Raw genomic sequence first — 17506 nt, 5'->3', positions numbered from 1 at the left:
TGCACAGCGTTGAACGAGGTAGCCAAACGAATACAACATGGTTGATACAACAATTGGACTCAAGGGTCTGGGACTAAACTCTACCCAGAATCCTTAGAAAACAAACCCGTGCATTGGTTTACTCAAAAAAATGATGCGAGGCCGATCGACCTCCGCATCAGAGTTTTCGCTTTTCTTGGTCCTACAGTTTCAATTACTCTTTCGCCCTTTCTCTTTCTATTTGAAGAGAAATCGCTTACATATAGGTTATCGTCGTTGAGAGATTCAAAACTCTATTCGTTGGCCATGCTTTAGCTTGAACATTCACGCAGCAACTCGCGAAGTCGCGAAGAAGTCAGCTTAGTGGGAATGCGCGCGCTCAACAGCATTAACTGCAGTGGCCAAACGAATGCAACGTTGTTGTTCATTCCTAAAAACAAAAGATATTTTTGACCATGTTGAAGACGACGTTTCATGGAAATCAAACTTCGTTTAACATCATCCAACATCGTGCAGTATCGTGCAACATGGTGGCCAAACGACTAGAACATATTGAACTCAAAAATGTTAGACGATGTTGCATTGATCAACATGTTACATCCGTTTGGCCGGGCCTTAACAGAATAATTTCAAATTTTTGGCAAAGAGAAAGCTTCTGTTGCAATTAGTTGCAGGTAAAACCACAAAATGACTGGACTAGCAGTACGCTACTAAGGCCATGTGCGATGTTTCAAAACCAAAATTGTAGAAAAAATTAAAATCATAAGAAGAGATGGAGTGAAATATTTGAAATTTTTTCAGGCTCTCTTTTCGCAACGGTTTAAGTTGTGTACACAACTGCGACGGTCTCTCATTTAGTTATTCTTTTAACCGTAGTTCAAACATATTCAAACAAAATGTTATCAGTAGTTAACTAAATAGAGCTAACAGCGTTAACTCTATGGTCTGACCTCATCCAAAATCAAGCTCGATTTTCAGCTAAATCTTGATTTACTGACAGTGCAGTTAAGGAAGGTAAAGTGATTTTTTAATCTTCTGCTTAATCACCCTTTAAGTCCTCTTTAGACCGCAATATGTTTCAGGAAGAATAACTTATTTATTTCATCAAATTAGCAATCTGATGGTATCCGGTACTAATACGTATTGGAGTAGCAAAAGTAAAGAATATTTGTTCTTATTTAATCTTTGTAAATGGCACCGTAACTTGTTGGAACCCAGTATGATCATCCGGGTGTGTGTAGTCCTGACAAGGACTGTTTGAGGTGACATTGACTCACTGAGGGTATTACATGCACGCAAAATCCTGAACATTATACGCGTCTTTTGAAAGGACATTTTAGCGGAAATATATTCAGGGACGGTTTACATTTGGGAAGGCTTAAGCAGCTTAAAACAGAAGCCTAGTTTGCATATACGCATATGAAGTCGTACAGAATAGTCATTGATTGATCGCACAGTGTCTTTACTTACACCTAATTTTCTTTTAGGTCTGTTTTTTGTGCGTGTAAATAGTAATAGGATAAATTATTTTCTGTGAAGTTTTCACATGCGTTGTATTGTATTGTTACGAATTCATATCACATGAAGGTTTGCAACCAAACTCATCAATTCACAAACTCAAACAACGCAAATAAACCATTCACCCGGAACGATTCAATGGCTCGAGTGAGGCTTTGACCGCTCGATTACACCTTTTCCCAGTGTTTTTCCTGTACCTTTTTTCTTTCCAAGCCTATCCAGTTACCTTTTCTTATACCTGCCTGTTTGTGAAATAAGCGAAAAATCTGAAAGCCCGACGTAAACTTACAAAATATTCGAACGAGGCATCACTGCAGACCTGTAATGAAAGCACTCTTCTCTCCCAATAGCAAATAGAGTATGTCTATAAAAAATGCGCCAAAAGGTCTAAAATCTATTTGGTCTTTGGCTGGGCGGCTGCATGTCCGCAGCGCGCGCGCAGTCCCATTACGTCTATTGACCTCAGGTCAGGCAAAGCCCAGGCTACCCGCTGAATTTATGCATAGTTGCGAAAACCACTTTCTCGGCGGACCGATCGTACCTAAGTTGCTTGGAACAGCACGTCGCAGAGAGTGACAACTCCGTCTGTGACGCGGCCGCCGCTCACGATGTGCTTTCGAAGAGTCGGGTTGTTTGGGAATGCAGGCCAAAACGGGTGGTAAACTCCAACTAAATACCGGCGTGAGACCGATAGTAACAAGTACCGTGAGGGAAAGATGAGATTTTTGCAAACCAATTAATAGCCAGTCAATTTGGGAAATAAAATTCCGTTTCTCAAAACTTGCTATAACTTCAATATTCAGCTAAAGTACCCGACCACAACGAATTGCATTCTTCTTTAAAAAGGTCGAAGACAACATTTTAGGTATTTTCCCTAAATGTTCACGTCGGGCGCAGCGTTGTAATGTACTCATCAACTTTAAAGATCCTAACCAAACTCATTAAGACTGCAACTCACAACGTGTAAAAAAGCTTTCTTGTTTTGCGAGTGCCTTTTTTCATGAATGCGTTGCAAACTGATCGTGCTGAATCTTGCATCCAGGTCATTAATACTGTAGTCATGCATGGTCTAACTTCAAACAGTCTGTAACGCTGACGAAGTTTTCAGTTAAAATAGATTCTAACCCTCTTGTTAGAACTGTTTTTTTACTAATTAATCCTTGAAAGCTAAGCCACGAAAACCAAAATACTCACCGGATTGGTTGGAGATTTTAAGCAAGGTTAGCTGCTTGTATTGAGGAGATGTATGCTCGAAGGAACCTTATGGCTAGTTATATTGATTTAGACTTTTCCTGTTTGACCGGCTTCAACGAGTGGCCTCGTAAGCTTCATTGGTCGAAAACAATCTGACTTCTTATCAGGCTAATGTTGCATCAAGTTAGCCAGCTAATTATGTTAATCTGGGTTTTCCGGTTTGACAAGTTTCTGAGCACAAGGACACCGCACGCTTCATTGATGACAAGAGAAAGAAGGAGCCTTTTTTTAGGCAACTTGGTATAAGATGTTTTTGCACCGCAACCTGCCCGGGATTGTGGCAAGGCAGCAAAGACGTGCAAGCGGTTGGATCGAAATCACCAGTTTATCAAAAGAATCGAACTGCTGTCTCAGTTAGAGGTACCGTGCAATTGCAGCGCAAATTGATCATGCCGATCAAAAGATCTACAGTATATACCTGTATAAAAGTTACAGAAGATCCCGGCAGAAGGTACGCAACGGTTTTAGTCTTGTAGCCACCAGCATGCAGCAATCTACCTAGATCGTATGACGCTTTGTTTGGCTACGTACTTTGTCATGTAATGAATCAAAAAGATCGATTTGCGGGAATTTCTCTGCAATTGCACGGTGAAGACTGAATATTAACCTGAATTTCGTCAGATGTGACTCCCCTACGTCCTGTGCACAAAGCTAGCAAACTAATCGCCATCAATTAGATCTACTATAGTAGTACATTCACTTCTGGAACAAAGCTTTCCCAGCTATTGTTTTCTATTGTTTTGCGATCAGCCGCTGCCTATATTCGAATTTGGATAATAAGTATCACAATATGGAAACGCGGTCACATAAACAAGTCAGTTGAACCGCGATCGCAGAATTATATTACTGTACTGTTTAGCGGGAACGAGAGGAAGGCGCGCCCTTCCGAAAAAGTGATCGATCATGCCACGACAGTCCCGTGAAAGTTCATTAGAGAAAAAGAGAAAGGGTGACGCAAAGCAAGGAAGAAAAGAAAGCGATTGATAAGGGCCACTTACAAAAGGGAGACCAGACAAATGCGAAGACAAAAGAAAGAGAGGCGTATTCTTCTGCTAAGGAATTGGCGTGCGTTAATTATGCGAAATGGAAGGCATTGAAACAACGGAAAGACCATGGACAGAACAAAGGTCAGGCTCGCTTACCAAAGAAGACATAAGTTATCACAGAAGAGCATTTGGCTAGACAATCACAATTTTGAATAACTAACATGATCTTGCAGTGTACGTCGCCCGGGTGATTGTCCCGGGGGTAGGCGCCATAACATTCATAGTGTAGTAGAGCGGCCCTCAAAATTCCACTCCTGAACTTACGATGAAATGGAATAATCCATACTCATTTGCAGAACGGGTGGCACGACAAATTCACTTTTTGCTCGAAATGTCCAAATTGTAAATCTTTTTTCACACCAGACCAAAACCATTATGAGGGGACTAGATGAACACAGGCTTTTATTAGGAAGGTCAGAACGGTATTTAACAAACAAGCAATTAAGGACCCGAATACAAAAATAATAAAATTAAAAAAAAAAAAAAAAAAAAAACCGCTTGTTCTGCGGGCCTGGTGTTTCTTCTAGGGGTATGGAAAAGTGCGCGTGCATTTCACTTTCGTCTAAGAGTTGACTTGTTTTCTCCGGTGCAAATGTTGTAGCCAATTCGCGAAACAATTAGTGTACCTGGTATCACAGACTATAGGTGAACATAAACAATTTTCTCACAACAGGACCGCTCGCCAGATGCAACGGGACCTGATAATAATTATTTTGTCCACATAAGACTCCTTCACCGGCTAAGCTTTTCCTTACAAATATGATAATACGTTAAAGTAAATCTATCAGCGTTATTAAACCAATAGAGAGCAACCGTCTAACTTTACTATGGTAGTGCCATGAATATACAAATTCTTGAAGCTTCACCATGCACTAATTATTGTACTGTGTTGATAATAACACTCGTGTGATCAGTTTTTTCAGGATTTCACTCCCAAACTCACGTTGTCTTTTATTTATCCCTTTCTTAACTGTGTCTCAAGGTGATTTGATAACGCTGTTGATTAACACTACTTATGTATTAGCCTCCCACGCAGACGTCCTTAGGGGTTCGTCACTCGTTTCCTTCCCCACGAGTTCGTGGGGAAGGAAACGAGTGACGAACCCCTAAGGACGTCTGCGTGGGAGGCTACTTATGTATACCCTCAAGAATGCACTCCGGGAAAATACTACTCGCTGATTTAATTTAGATCATATTCTTTCCGCATACATTAAAACAGATTATGACAACAGTGACAACCATGGTCTCAAAACGTTAAAATCCCGGTGCATCCTCAATAAAGGTATGTTACGAATGCTAGTAAATTCTACTCCACGTTACTAACAGTAGAGGCAGCCACCTCCGTCCTCTTATGAGCGTGATTGTGTCATAATCGAAACCGTATATTTACACTGTCAAATTCTTCAACCGCGGGAAACAAGTTTCTTTACCACAACTGTTTTTGTTTGTAAAGGAAAATTGAGATGAGTCAATTACAAGTTGATGACATGTATAAGTCGGCCCCTGAGTCGGTACATCTCTGGTCTACTTTCAGTACAAAAACATTTATGCGACATTTTTGTGTCATGTGACCGGAAACGCACGTGAAGAAACCTGGGGCACCCCCAGATTACCGCTGCAAAAAACGTAAGAGGATTTTTCTAACGTTTAGTGTGGGGTACTTACAGTTGGCCCTTGCTGTCTCCCCTCAGATGATCTGGTGCACAGAAACTAGCATTCAGTAGCCAGGATTGGGATCATTACAACCCTTTGTAAGAATGACTGTCATTTTAATTTTCTTTTGTTGCATTAGCCTGATACTGGAATATTCAAGACATTTTAATTTTCTTTTATGGCATTCAAATTAGCCCCGCTGGAATATACAAATGTCAGCCATTTGAAATTGAAATGCACAGTTATTTGAAATTGATACGTTGGATTTAAAATTTGAATTTGAAATTGAAATGCTCAGTTATTTGTTCAAGTGTTCCCATTTGTACACGAAATATGGCTAAAATTTGATAATGGTTTGTTCTTTCTGGAGAATTCACTTGATATTTTCTCCTTGGTGCTCTATGAGCAAGTTAATGCTCGAGCCGGAACCAAGGTGCTTTGTCAAATATTTCATGAAATTTTGACTAAAACGCAACAAAGTTCCGCACACCAGCCCTAGCTACATGCTTTCTTAACTTAGAATTTTATTATTTAGCTTTCAAATCAAACAAAATTCGAATCATAAGTGGACATAAAATTAGCTTTCCGGGGCCGAAAAGTTACCCGGGACTTTCGAGAAACGGGCCCATGGTGAGAGCAATTTTGTACGTAATATAAAGTGAACGAAAATATTTTAAGAAGACCATGGATAGCCTTAACTTCTGTCTTTAAACAAAAGCTGAAATGGAAAATTTTAATGCAAGAAAAAAATTGTTATTTCCAAACAGCATTCAATAAATAACGGCAACTTTGTAACGAACTAAGAATGTTTCATGCAAATGGCCCCAGATATGTTCAATACGGTTCCATGCATAAGCGCATGATCTACTTAAATAACTATAGTGAAATAAGTAATCAGCTGCATGAATATACTCTTTTTTTAAGTTTTGACTACTTTCAATTCTTTTGGTAATGCCTGACCGTTTCTCTGTTAGCCGTCTGTCCCAGCTCGAATTAAGACACAATAAACCAGGGTACAAATGAAAGAGCTCACCGTATTCAACGGCACATTCAGAGAAGCAAAAACAAAGTTTACACTCCTGACCAAAGATGATTTCAACTCCCTTTCTTCTTTAGGCAAATATTGAGAGCTTTTTCCACGTTTAAGTGCGCGTTTGCCCCGGAAACAAAAACAAAAGCCTGCATTATATTATTCGCCGACTAAACTTGCGCTACCAAGTGACCTTGTCTTGATTCTTTTTCATAATTAACAATTCTCAAAGCCCAAAATGTTTGCCTGTCAAAAAAAAAATAAAAATAAATAATTGTCTAGTTTTGTTAAAAATTATAACCCTCCGATCCAGTGCAATAAAACTGTGGATTAGTGCCTCTGGCCAGAGACGGAGTAGGTCGGAATTGATTACAATTAGAATGTTTTTCAAGTTCTCGCATTTTTTATTTCAAAATGCACTAGAACAGATTACGAGTTTTCTTTTCAATAACTGAGTTGATTTCTTTCCTCTCGTTGTGCTAGTATTATTTTGTAGCTAAGTGAAGGTTTTATTTGACTTTAACTATCTATAGTTCAGCCTACATACTCGTAGAAACTTTGTGACAAAAGTTTCCTCCAAATGACAGCATCACTGTCCATATATAATCGCATGATATGCTCAGTTATGTTTTAAAAGAATTAGCTACATAAATTAACTGTCAAGGATTAATGCTTCCCTTAAATTATTTTTCAACAAAAGCTGTCTTATGGTAAAGTCGCAATAACCGAGCTTCCGTAGTATGAAGCAACTAGGAGCATTTCTACTACCCCTGGATGCGATGCTAGTCCATTGCAGGATTCCCCCCAGCAGTATGCCACCAGTGCCCATTTATACACCTGGGTGAAGAGAGACATGTGGAGCAAAGTCAATTCTTGTCTTAAAGGAAACAACACCATATTGAAGAGATCAACCCAGCCTCCAACTATCGACCCTCCGATTTCCAACCGTCCGATCGAAAGTCTGAAGCGCTAACAACTACATCTTCGCGCCTCAGCATAAAAGGCTGTCTTAGTCAGTACAAATATACTCAAGCATTTTGAGGCATAGCTTGGAACCAAATCTAGCACAAAACTAGAGACAGTAATACCGTTCCAGAAATTCACCGGAAGACATGCAAACTTCGTAACGGTACAGAAATTGATGACTTTTAAAAGGTTTTGAACGTTTATGCCAAGTGTCCTGCTACAGTTTGTTTGTTTTCTTTTGTTTTGTTTAGTTGAATAGAAAACTAAAAGTGGGCGACCGACATTATATGTTGGCTATCAAACCATCACGATCCTGTCAACTTTCAGAGTTTAAGACCGCTACAAAAGTTTTGTTATAAATTTAATTTTACATATTGAAATTTTATGGTAACTTTTGGAGGGTGGAGAAACGTCGCCTTAAAGAGAGGAAGTTCAGTTTCCCCTGTTTAGTTATTTGTTTTATTTCAATTTTGAGGGGGTAGCCTTACCAGGAGCCAGCCATTTCTGATATGATTGGGGCACGGCTATTAATGCACTGGAGAACAGATAAGATTCTAGTTGCAACATTCCAAGAGTTAATGTTTATATAACACAATTTTTAGGACCATTTTACCAGCCTTAAAGCTATAACCCAGAGTGCTTCCTTCAAAGACGGTTGTCTCAAAGTCTCTTCCTGTGAGAATCAAAGTGCTCGGTTGTTGTGTACTACATTCATCACCCTTCAGTGCTTCTTCTTTTTTCGTTTTCCTAAAGTATGAAGAACATCACCCAGCATATCTTTTACCTCAGCGATCTGATTATGGAATTGTGCTGTCAATGCTCTTTGCTGCTGCTCTAATTTCTTCACTTCTTCGCGCAGTTTGTGCACGTCACCAGAAGAGCCGTTATCCTTTTCCTTCTTTTTCCGTTCATTGTCCTGTTCGTTAATATGCATGTAGATGTGGTCTACTTGTTTCTTAATTTGATGTGTCATTCTTTGTAGATCTCTCTCCTCGCCTTCGGTTGAGTCGTCGTCGTAGTATAACTCCTCAGGGTTGCATCTAGTGTAGATGAAGTTTGTGAATGCGCGTCGCTTAGCAACCGACAGGCTTTTTTCCAAGGAGATGATCGTGCTCGCTTGCTGCATCACTGCGTTTGCTTTCACGTTGTCGTAGACTCTTTGGAATGTGTCCGACATCAACGCGATGAAAAGATTGAGACAAATGACTCCCGAGGCAGCGATGTACGTACCGCAAAGCAGCTTAGCCATAATAGGTTTGGCTTGTGACAGTCCATCATAGTTATATTCGTCCACAACAGTCATTCGAAACATGCTGTACAGAAGGTCTGTAATGGCAGAATATCCGTCAACTCCGTGTTGGCTAAACACCATCCAAAACGAAGCCGCATATGGAATGTAGAATATAAAAAACAGAAAGCCAAATTTGAGAATGTCATATATGACGTGACCCAGCATGACTACGAAGGGCCCCAAGGCAGTGAATGCGCGTGCGTACTTCATCAGGCGAATCCACAGTACCACAAGTGTCGCCGAGAGAAAGTTTACGTAAATTGACAGGGCCATCTGGTTGTCGTGAAGATAAGCTATGAGAAGCGTTGCTACAGAAGCAAGGATCATGAAATAGGCAAGCCAGTCGACAAAGTTCCAGGCATCTTTAAGATACGCCGGTTCCTGATGATGCAAGGAGTCGATTTCTTGCATGAGATACAACCTCTCCCCAGGCCACCTCGGATGACAGAACTCCAAGTCATTTCGCAATTCGTCTTCTCGCCACTTTATCCATAGCTTATGTTCCCTCTTAGAAGCAAAGTACTCCATGATTTCCTGCCTTATGAAGTTTAACGTCATCAGCACTGCTACAGACCCCAACACCACCCTCCACCATTTCTTCTCAATTGGATCAAATAGCTCGTTTGCCTTATATGGTGAGGTCACACCAAGTACGGTCCACAATAACACGAAAAACAGGTTTGATACGACTTGGAACCAGGCTCCTCGCTTACCAAAATAACTCCACTTTACTGCAATAAGTCTCTGTATCACAGGGTGCATTACTAAATCAAACTGTTTGAGCTGAACGATGACTTCAAGTGCTGTCTTAGCACAACCGTTGCTCATGCAAGTTGGTACTGGGGGCTCTAGGTAGTTCAAATAGAAGTACTGCTTTCTATTGGCGCGGTCAGTGGAGTAGAATTGATCGAGTGCTTCCTTTGCCTATAATAAAAGAAAAATATGGCATAATGTTAAAATTAACATTATGTTACACAGTGGGAATTTTAAACACGGTTACGTTTGTGTTTAATTTGGCTTATTTGTTTCCCATTATATGAGTGGACAGGCGGTGTTTCAGAACAAGCTAGGGCCAAGTGTACTTCGACTTAAAACGTTTTTTAAAATTTAGATGACGACCTTTGGTCTGCATTTGCACCTCGCCCCCTCCCCGTTTTCCGCACGTGGGCTTGATAGAGCATACTGATTGACAGAAAGACTCCACCCACCACATTAGGCATCTTGGTGATCATCAGCACCAGAGCTGTCATGCCGCTGTCATCAACCACACCAGCCTCCGCTGACCGGTCAATCAGACATTTTGCCGTGTCGGATCTATCCAACTCTGCGGCAACCTGAAATCACATCACATTGCCATTACTCACTAGCTAACATAAAATGTACTTAAACAATAATTTATCTTTAAGGTGGTTCAGGTACACAGAAAGGGTACAAATTTACTTAGATCTCATTGCGTTAACGAGAAGTCAAATACTTGTCCATTAGCCCGTGGGGAACTGGGGTGGAACAGGCTGGAACCTCCGCCTACCACGGGGAGATGGACGCCCTCGCCCGCCAGAGCCTGGGGTGGCACCTTTGGCAAGTGCCCACAACCCCTCAGCCACCCCGTTAGGGTTACGACACCGCGATGAGACTTTGAAATGTCAGGTAGGATCTGCCGCGGGATATCTGACCCTTAATGAGGGTGGGAAGGGCTCCACATCCTTCGCCGGAAATCTTCCCAGGAGAAGGATACTCCGAACAAAAAAGCTGCACCTACTGGGGCCATCTAACACGTGTCATTTCCTGCACCTGTTGGACAATGAGCACCAGTAAACGAGTTGGGGTCGATCACTCCTCTTGGCAGAACGTCTTAGGACGCCAGGGGACTGGAAAGCGAATCTTCAACGGACTGATGCTGCTATCGCTGTGTGCCCAGTACGAGTTGTGCATTACCAATACGATTTTCCAGCTAGCGGACAAATTCAAGAACACTTGGATGCACCCTCGATCAAGGCAGTGGCACATGCTTGACTACGCTTTAGTACCCCAAAGGGACCGACGTGATATTTAGATCACTCGCTGTATGAGAGGAGCAGGCTGCTGGTCCGATCATAGCCTGGTACGAAGCAAGATGAACATACAGCTGGCCTGGAAGAAGAAGACAGCTAGAGACAAGCCCCTCCGGAAGCTGATCCCCAACAAGGAAGCACTACAGCTAAGTCTCCTAGAATCCCTGTCCTGTCCTCCCAAGAGGCTGTCTACAGAGGTTTCGTGAAGAGGAAACAACAAGACTGGTTCGATGAGAATGATAAAGACATCAAGAAGTTCATCTGCAAGCTGCACAAGGCCCACAAGGATCACTTTGACGACAAGACCAGCAGCAAGAAGAAACAGGACTACCGGAAGGCGAGGCAGCTGGTGGGAGATGAAAAGCTGAGGAGCTACAAGCAGCAGCTGACAACCACGACATGAAAACATTTCATGACGGCCTTCGCGCCGTTTACGGACACAAGGCATCTGGTTCCACCCCAGTCCGATCTTCTGACCAGTCCACCGTTGCTGACGAAGAAGACTGACATCCTTGCACCCTGGCATGAACACTTCGGCAGTGTCCTGAACAGAGAGTCGAACATTTCTGACGAGGCGATTGCATCCCTGCCACAACTACCTGTGAAGGAATCTGCTTTGAAGGCTTTGAAGCATACATCACCTGGGAAGGCACCTGGAGCAGATGGGATTTCTACCGACATCTACAAGAAGGGAGGTGACGCGCTCCTGGAGCAGCTAACGTCCCAGTTCAGGTCCATCTGGGAAGAGAAGCAAGTTCCACAAGACTTCAAGGATGCATCTATAGTGCACATTTACAAGAAGAAGGGAGACAAGACAATCACCACGGCATATAACTCCTCTGCATCGCTGGGAAGATTCTTGCCAGTATCATTCTCAACAGACTCATCACACACATCGCTGATTCCATCGTCCCTGAATCGCAGTGCGGATTTCACGCAGGCAGGGGAACCAGCGACATGGTCTGTGCTGTCCGTCAGCTACTGGAGAAATGCCGTGGGTAGTATCAGGAGCTCCACCTGGTGTTTGTAGACCTCACCAAGGCCTTCGATACCGTGAACCGGAACGGCCTGTGGACGATCCTGCAGAAGTCTGGATGTCCAGACAAGCTTACCACACTGATAGCCTCCTTCCACGACGATACGTAAGCCAGAGTCCTAGAGAACGGTGACGCCTCGGATCCCTTCCAGGTGAGCAACGGAGTAAATCGGGGCTACGTTCTCGCCCCGACTTTGTTCTCCATCCTGTTTGCAGCGATGATGCTCGACGCCTTCAGCGATTGCGACAGAGGAGTGTACTTCCAGTTTGGCACTGATGGGAAACTCTTCAACCTGCGAAAACTCCAAGCCAAGACCAAAGTGTTCGAGGCCACCCTACTGGACGTCCTCTTCGCAGACAACTGTGCACTGGGTGCACACTCTCACGAAGACACGCAGTACATCACGGATCGCTTCGCAGCTGCCTGTAGACGATTCGGGCTGACGATCAGCCTTGGAAAGACTGAAGCCATGTTTCAGCCATCACCATCACAGACTGCCAATGCACCACCACCACCTCCTATCGTCATCAACAACATAGAGATTAAGACTGTGGACAAGTTCTGCTATCTGGATAGCACCGTTACGAGAAGTGTATCCATGGACGCTGATCTGATGCAGTGCTTTGGAAAGGAAAGTGAGGCCTTCGAAACACTGACAAAGAGGCTTTGACAAGACCACGGCATTCGCTTCTCCACCAAGATTGCCGTACACAGAACTGTGGTCCTATGCACGCTTCTGTATTGCCGCGAGACGTGGACCACCTAGATACCGCCGGCACATCCAGCAGCTAGAGCAGTTTCACCAACGATGTCTGCGGAAGATCTACAACATTAAATGGCAGGACAGAGTGTCCAACCTCCAGGTCCTGGAGAAGTGCGGCTTCCCCAGCATTGAGCGCTTGATCATCAAGTGCCAGCTGAGATGGACAGGACACATTGTCCGAATGGAGGACGACAGGATCCCGAAGATGCTGCTGTATGAACAGCTGAAGAAGGGAAATCGCGACCAGGGAAGACCCTTCAAGAGGTACAAGGGCACTCTGAAGGCAAACCTCAAGAGCTGCAACATTTTTCGTCTCTCGATGTCCAAGTTTATCTCGGAATTATTTCTCTTTTCACGACTTAATTAAGGGATCGCTTATTTCTCAGGGAAGGGGTGTGGGAGAATGTGTCATTATGTCCATCCTACTATAATTTTTACTCGACCACCTTCCCCTCAGAATTCACCGATCTATACTTACCCCCCTCTCCCCAAAAGAAAAGAGAAATAACAGAGTTTTTCACCGCGGTAGTAACTTGTACCAATAAACTTTGAACCATCCAACCCGTCTTTTTAATTAGGCTAAGCCTTTTTTGCATTTTATTCCATGCTCTCCCCTGGGGTTAAAATAATACAGCTAACAATGCAGTAATTCATTCCTACAGACCTGTAAAGCCGTTCTTTGTTTGAAATCCTTGTCTGTTATATCAGCGCCACATTTCACCAGCATCTTCAGCGACGAAGACGCGTCATTTCGTGCGGCAAAGTGCACGGGTGTCTGCTGTTCTTTGACTGTCTTGGCGTGAATGTCCGCTCCTCGCTGCACGAGGAACTGCACCATCTCCGGGTAATCAACTGCGGACGCCACGTGCAGGGGAGTGCGGCCGTATTTGTCGGGCTGATTGACACTGGCTCCTGTCAATTGCAATGAACAAGAGACCTTTAGGTTTGATCTGCATAGCAGTCGTTTAGTCTATGAAACTGTTATAGAAGAGAAAATAGAACTACAAAAAAGAAGAAGTTAAGAACTTCTATGTCTCCAGCTAGTTCATCCTTAAAAGGTTCCTATGTATGTGTTGTCTGGTGAGAAGTAGTGTTCTTGTATATTCTTGGGGGGGCGCAACGGCTGTCTTGGTTGCCCTTATAGAAAGGTGTTATCCCTTCCTCTTGGAAGTTCAATAGTGAGACCCACCTTGCAAAGTATAATAAGCAACACCAAATGAAAATACTTCATTGTAGCTTTCATTCGAATGGTCGTCACACTGGGAGTTAGAGTGTAAAATTTTTTGAAAAGCGGTACATTATAATTAACCGCAAAAATGTTCGGACGCCGGAATAAACGTTCGGACGAAAAAACTGTCCGAGAAATTTTCCTTCCGAACGAAAACATAATCCGACCATTTTACAATCCTAATATTTTATCATATATAATCTAGATAAATGTGGAAAAAACTCTGCAATTTAGTTTTACTTTACAACAAGCCAGCCTTACGAAAATTCCATTGGCGAGGATGTCAACTGTCTTCTTCAAGCTGCAAGTTTTAAATTCGTCGGAGCAATGATCGAAAATATGATGCACAGTTATGTTATACGCTCTCTTCTCTCCGTTGTTTTATGTTTATCTTAAACTGTATCGTGTAGGTTGCTGCGTTAGTTTGAAGTAAACTGTCTAAACAGAACTGTGTTCAATGAATTTAAGTGACGTAAATTGTACACGCTCTATATATCCTCACAGAGTGTTACCGAGTACGAAATCGTTTTACGAAAATCGTCCGAAATGTGTCTGAAACTGCCCGAAAGTTTTTTTTCCAAAATTTATCGTTGATCCGAAAATTATAAGTTCAAACATTTTCCTACTTAAAGTGGAAAATTTCACTGGTCATATGTCAATCAATTTTGGACTCTAACCGTGACATCTACTTCATATAACAATTAAACCAAACCCAACAGACTTAAAATTGACTCAGAATTAAGGAATCTCAGAAAATGTTTATTCAACTGTACATAACTGCTTGAAATTGAATTGAACCCTAAATTACAGTTTTGCCTCGAAAAGTAAGAGTTTTTGCTTGCGTAAACAAGCAAATCGCTAAATATTTTAAGCGTGGTTTTTTTCGCTTCCTAATGTTCATGGAATAGTCTTCGTGAGAAGGAAGACATCTGTGAGAATATTTGCAGCAAATTATTTTGTTAAATTTCTAATATGTCTTCTAACACATTGCTTGAAAAAGAAAATTAGGCGGGAAAATAAAGCGGCTTTTAATTTATAAAAGCAATAAAAACGCTCTCGATAAATATATATTTACGTTCGACCGCACCCGATAAAATCTTTTAATCAAACGTACGTAGTCACTGAAATAAAAATTAAATTCTTTGACGAAGTTGAAATAACGCCTCAAGGCAATTGCCCTTGAGAATTTACAAGAAAGAAAACTTCGGTCAATTAAGGCATAACAGTTATCAACTGAAACTTGAATGAAGAAAAACATCAGAACTTCATGATCAGAGGATTTAGATATTAATTTAAGGAAACGAAAACGTGACTTGAGTGCGATTAAATCTTAACATCTGCTTCGCAAATATTGTTGATAAGTTTCCCATATTTTAAGTCATCTTTAGCAGCTTGTAGTCGTTTGGTTATAACATTAAAGTTACTAGTTTCCGCACTACATCAGTAAAAAATTCAATTTTTGTTATTCCACTCGTCGCGACTACAAACTAATTTAGCTAGCTGAATATTTCGCGTGCCATCGGCGTCATGGGCATAAGTTAGACTACTTTCTAACCTCAATCCCTCAACTGACGCTTATTGCAAAACAGTCGGGGGGAATCTTTTTAATTTCCTTCAACTTTTTATCTTATCATTTCCTTAATTTTCCTTTCTTTTAATGATTAATATCGACATAGGCATTGACATTCGTGACTCAGAGCTTTAGTTATATCGTTGTTTATATTCTGTTTGAAACAACCTCATTTCGTCTGTTTAGTCTGTTTACGAAAAACATTTTCAGTGGAAATTTACAACATTTGTATTGATGTTTCAACGCTCACCGCAATTTTTCATACTAAAATTCCATATTTATGAGGTAAAATATGCTTTTTATGGAAAATATAATGGGACAAAAAACTCCTTTTGTTAGTGAATCTCACATACGATAAGTAAATTCACGATTTTACATTTTCTTTACAGATAGTACATGCGCGCTTAATGCGAAGAAATCGTAAATCGTTATTCCAGACCTTTAAAAAACTAATTCAAAACCACAATTATTAGGTCTGGCGTTTTTTAATAACCTTTTTTCCCTGAAACAGTAAGCTAGTAAAATGCTAATTTTCAGGTTTAAGACGCGTCGATGACTCTTGAAATTTCGTGTAGAGAGACACGAACAGCATATGGCTCCAACTTACCTCGTTCAAGTAGTAGCTTAGCAACGGAAGTGTCCCACTGTCTAGCTGCCTCGTGCAATAGTGTCTGTCCGTGCCGATCCGCCGTGTTAACCGATGCACCGTTTTGGATAAGCGTTTCAACGAATTCCAAGTCAATGACCTCTTCTTCACGGGTTGAAGCGGCCAGCTTGGCAAAATAATACAATAAAGCTCTACTTGGTGAGCTTACGGTAGAAACCCCTCCATCTTTTCTATGTTTCTCTTGCGATGTTATCTCTACAAGTTCTTCCAAATCACTCAGTTGCGCTGCGTTCATCCGGTGGTGATTCATTCTCATGCTTTCTCTGATGGTTGGAAAATCAATTCGCGCTTTCTGATATTCTCGCCAAGCTGAAATATCGCTTCGTTTTCTGGCATACTTCTTCCATTTTGACACTGTCACTTTTGCTTGTCCCGCGGCTTTTAATGGCGAAACGATTCGTATTTTCCTTGATTGACCAGGGCTTTCATTCAGTTCTTCATTGTTAAGCGCTGTAGAAACGGAAGCTTGGGCCCCCTTGTTTTCCTCAACTAAATCGAGTTCTTCCTCCAGCCCGAGTTGAACTGGAATCACTTTGTTCTTATTTACCTTTCCATTTGCTGTCATTTTCTTCTAAAAGTCACCCGAAGCCAATTTAAACAGCGTCCTTGTTAATGGCTCTTCGGAAATCGCGTTTATCTTCTTTCTTCAACGTAGCTCCGCAAACATGTTTATGTTCGTGTAAACTACAATCTCAATCCGTGGCACTTTACAGTCGCTAAGTAAATTTTCCACCCGTTATTTTGTCAATAGCCAAGTTTGTATTCTCTTCTTGAGAAGCCAAAAAAATACAAATTAAAGCTAACACAGCAGATGCTTATTTGTTTAAAGTATAGCGACCAATATACCGGACCGAAATCGGCAATGACTATGCCAGAAAAATGATACTTACATGACTGATATTTATCATCTTAAAGGCAACAGAATTTAACCATTTTTGCCAAGTTTTCGTAACGTGCTCTTCCATCATTCCTTCCGCCTCACAGCTTACTATCTATGATAATTATGGTCGTGAAATGAAACGGTGGAGAGCAGATTTTAAATGAACTATAATCTTTTGGGCGGTAATTCAACCATGCGCACAGAAGCCGGTATTTGTACATCTCCAGAAATAAACTTGTCAAAGTGATTGGTTCGATAATTGCCACCAACCGTTCGCAAACATTTAATTTAAGATCTCGCACAAAAGGGCCCCAAAAGCGCGCTTTTGTCTAGCACACGTTCGATGGCCAAAGTCTCTTTAATGTGCTTACAAAATGATTCCTTCAAAATTATTTTAATGCAGTGTTCGAAATGAATTTGCGCACGCATGGCTTACGAATCAATATTGTTCAGTAGAGGAGTTTTGAAAATGTAACTTATTTGTTATTATAAACAGGACTTAAAATTGCCATGCGGGTTTTTAAAACCAATGGAAATCAGGTTCGTCCTCGCGACAGGTGAAATCAATTGTGT

The 17506-nt window shown here is 41.6% G+C and overlaps 1 protein-coding gene across 1 annotated transcript; it reads right to left on the bottom strand.

Moving 5' to 3' along the window:
* Positions 1 to 6862: 6862 nt before the first annotated feature.
* On the bottom strand, positions 6863 to 17120 carry LOC146470509 (uncharacterized). Its single transcript, XM_085122546.1, has 4 exons — positions 15994 to 17120; positions 13253 to 13500; positions 9946 to 10071; positions 6863 to 9661 (listed from the first exon to the last, which is right to left on the bottom strand). The coding sequence occupies exons 1-4, from the start codon at positions 16616 to 16618 to the stop codon at positions 8168 to 8170; spliced, it is 2493 nt and encodes an 830-aa protein (XP_084978672.1). The 5' UTR covers positions 16619 to 17120; the 3' UTR covers positions 6863 to 8167.
* Between the last annotated feature and the right edge of the window lie 386 nt (positions 17121 to 17506).

This window comes from Pavona decussata, unplaced genomic scaffold (assembly GCF_977016875.1).
Source record: "Pavona decussata unplaced genomic scaffold, jaPavDecu1.1 SCAFFOLD_114, whole genome shotgun sequence".
Lineage (NCBI taxonomy): Eukaryota > Metazoa > Cnidaria > Anthozoa > Scleractinia > Agariciidae > Pavona > Pavona decussata.
The sequence above is the reverse complement of the archived record's forward strand: the minus strand, read 5'-3'. Positions and strand labels throughout refer to the sequence as shown.

Bases quoted from the DNA above. Each gene is read 5' to 3' on its own strand.
- LOC146470509 (XM_085122546.1), bottom strand. From the start codon at position 16,618: ATGACAGCAAATGGAAAGGTAAATAAGAACAAAGTGATTCCAGTTCAA. The intron at 13,501-15,993 runs GTAAGTTGGAGC...TGCAATTGACAG, and splicing joins TAAGCTACTACTTGAACGAG to GAGCCAGTGTCAATCAGCCC. The intron at 10,072-13,252 runs GTCTGTAGGAAT...ATGTGATTTCAG, and splicing joins AACAAAGAACGGCTTTACAG to GTTGCCGCAGAGTTGGATAG.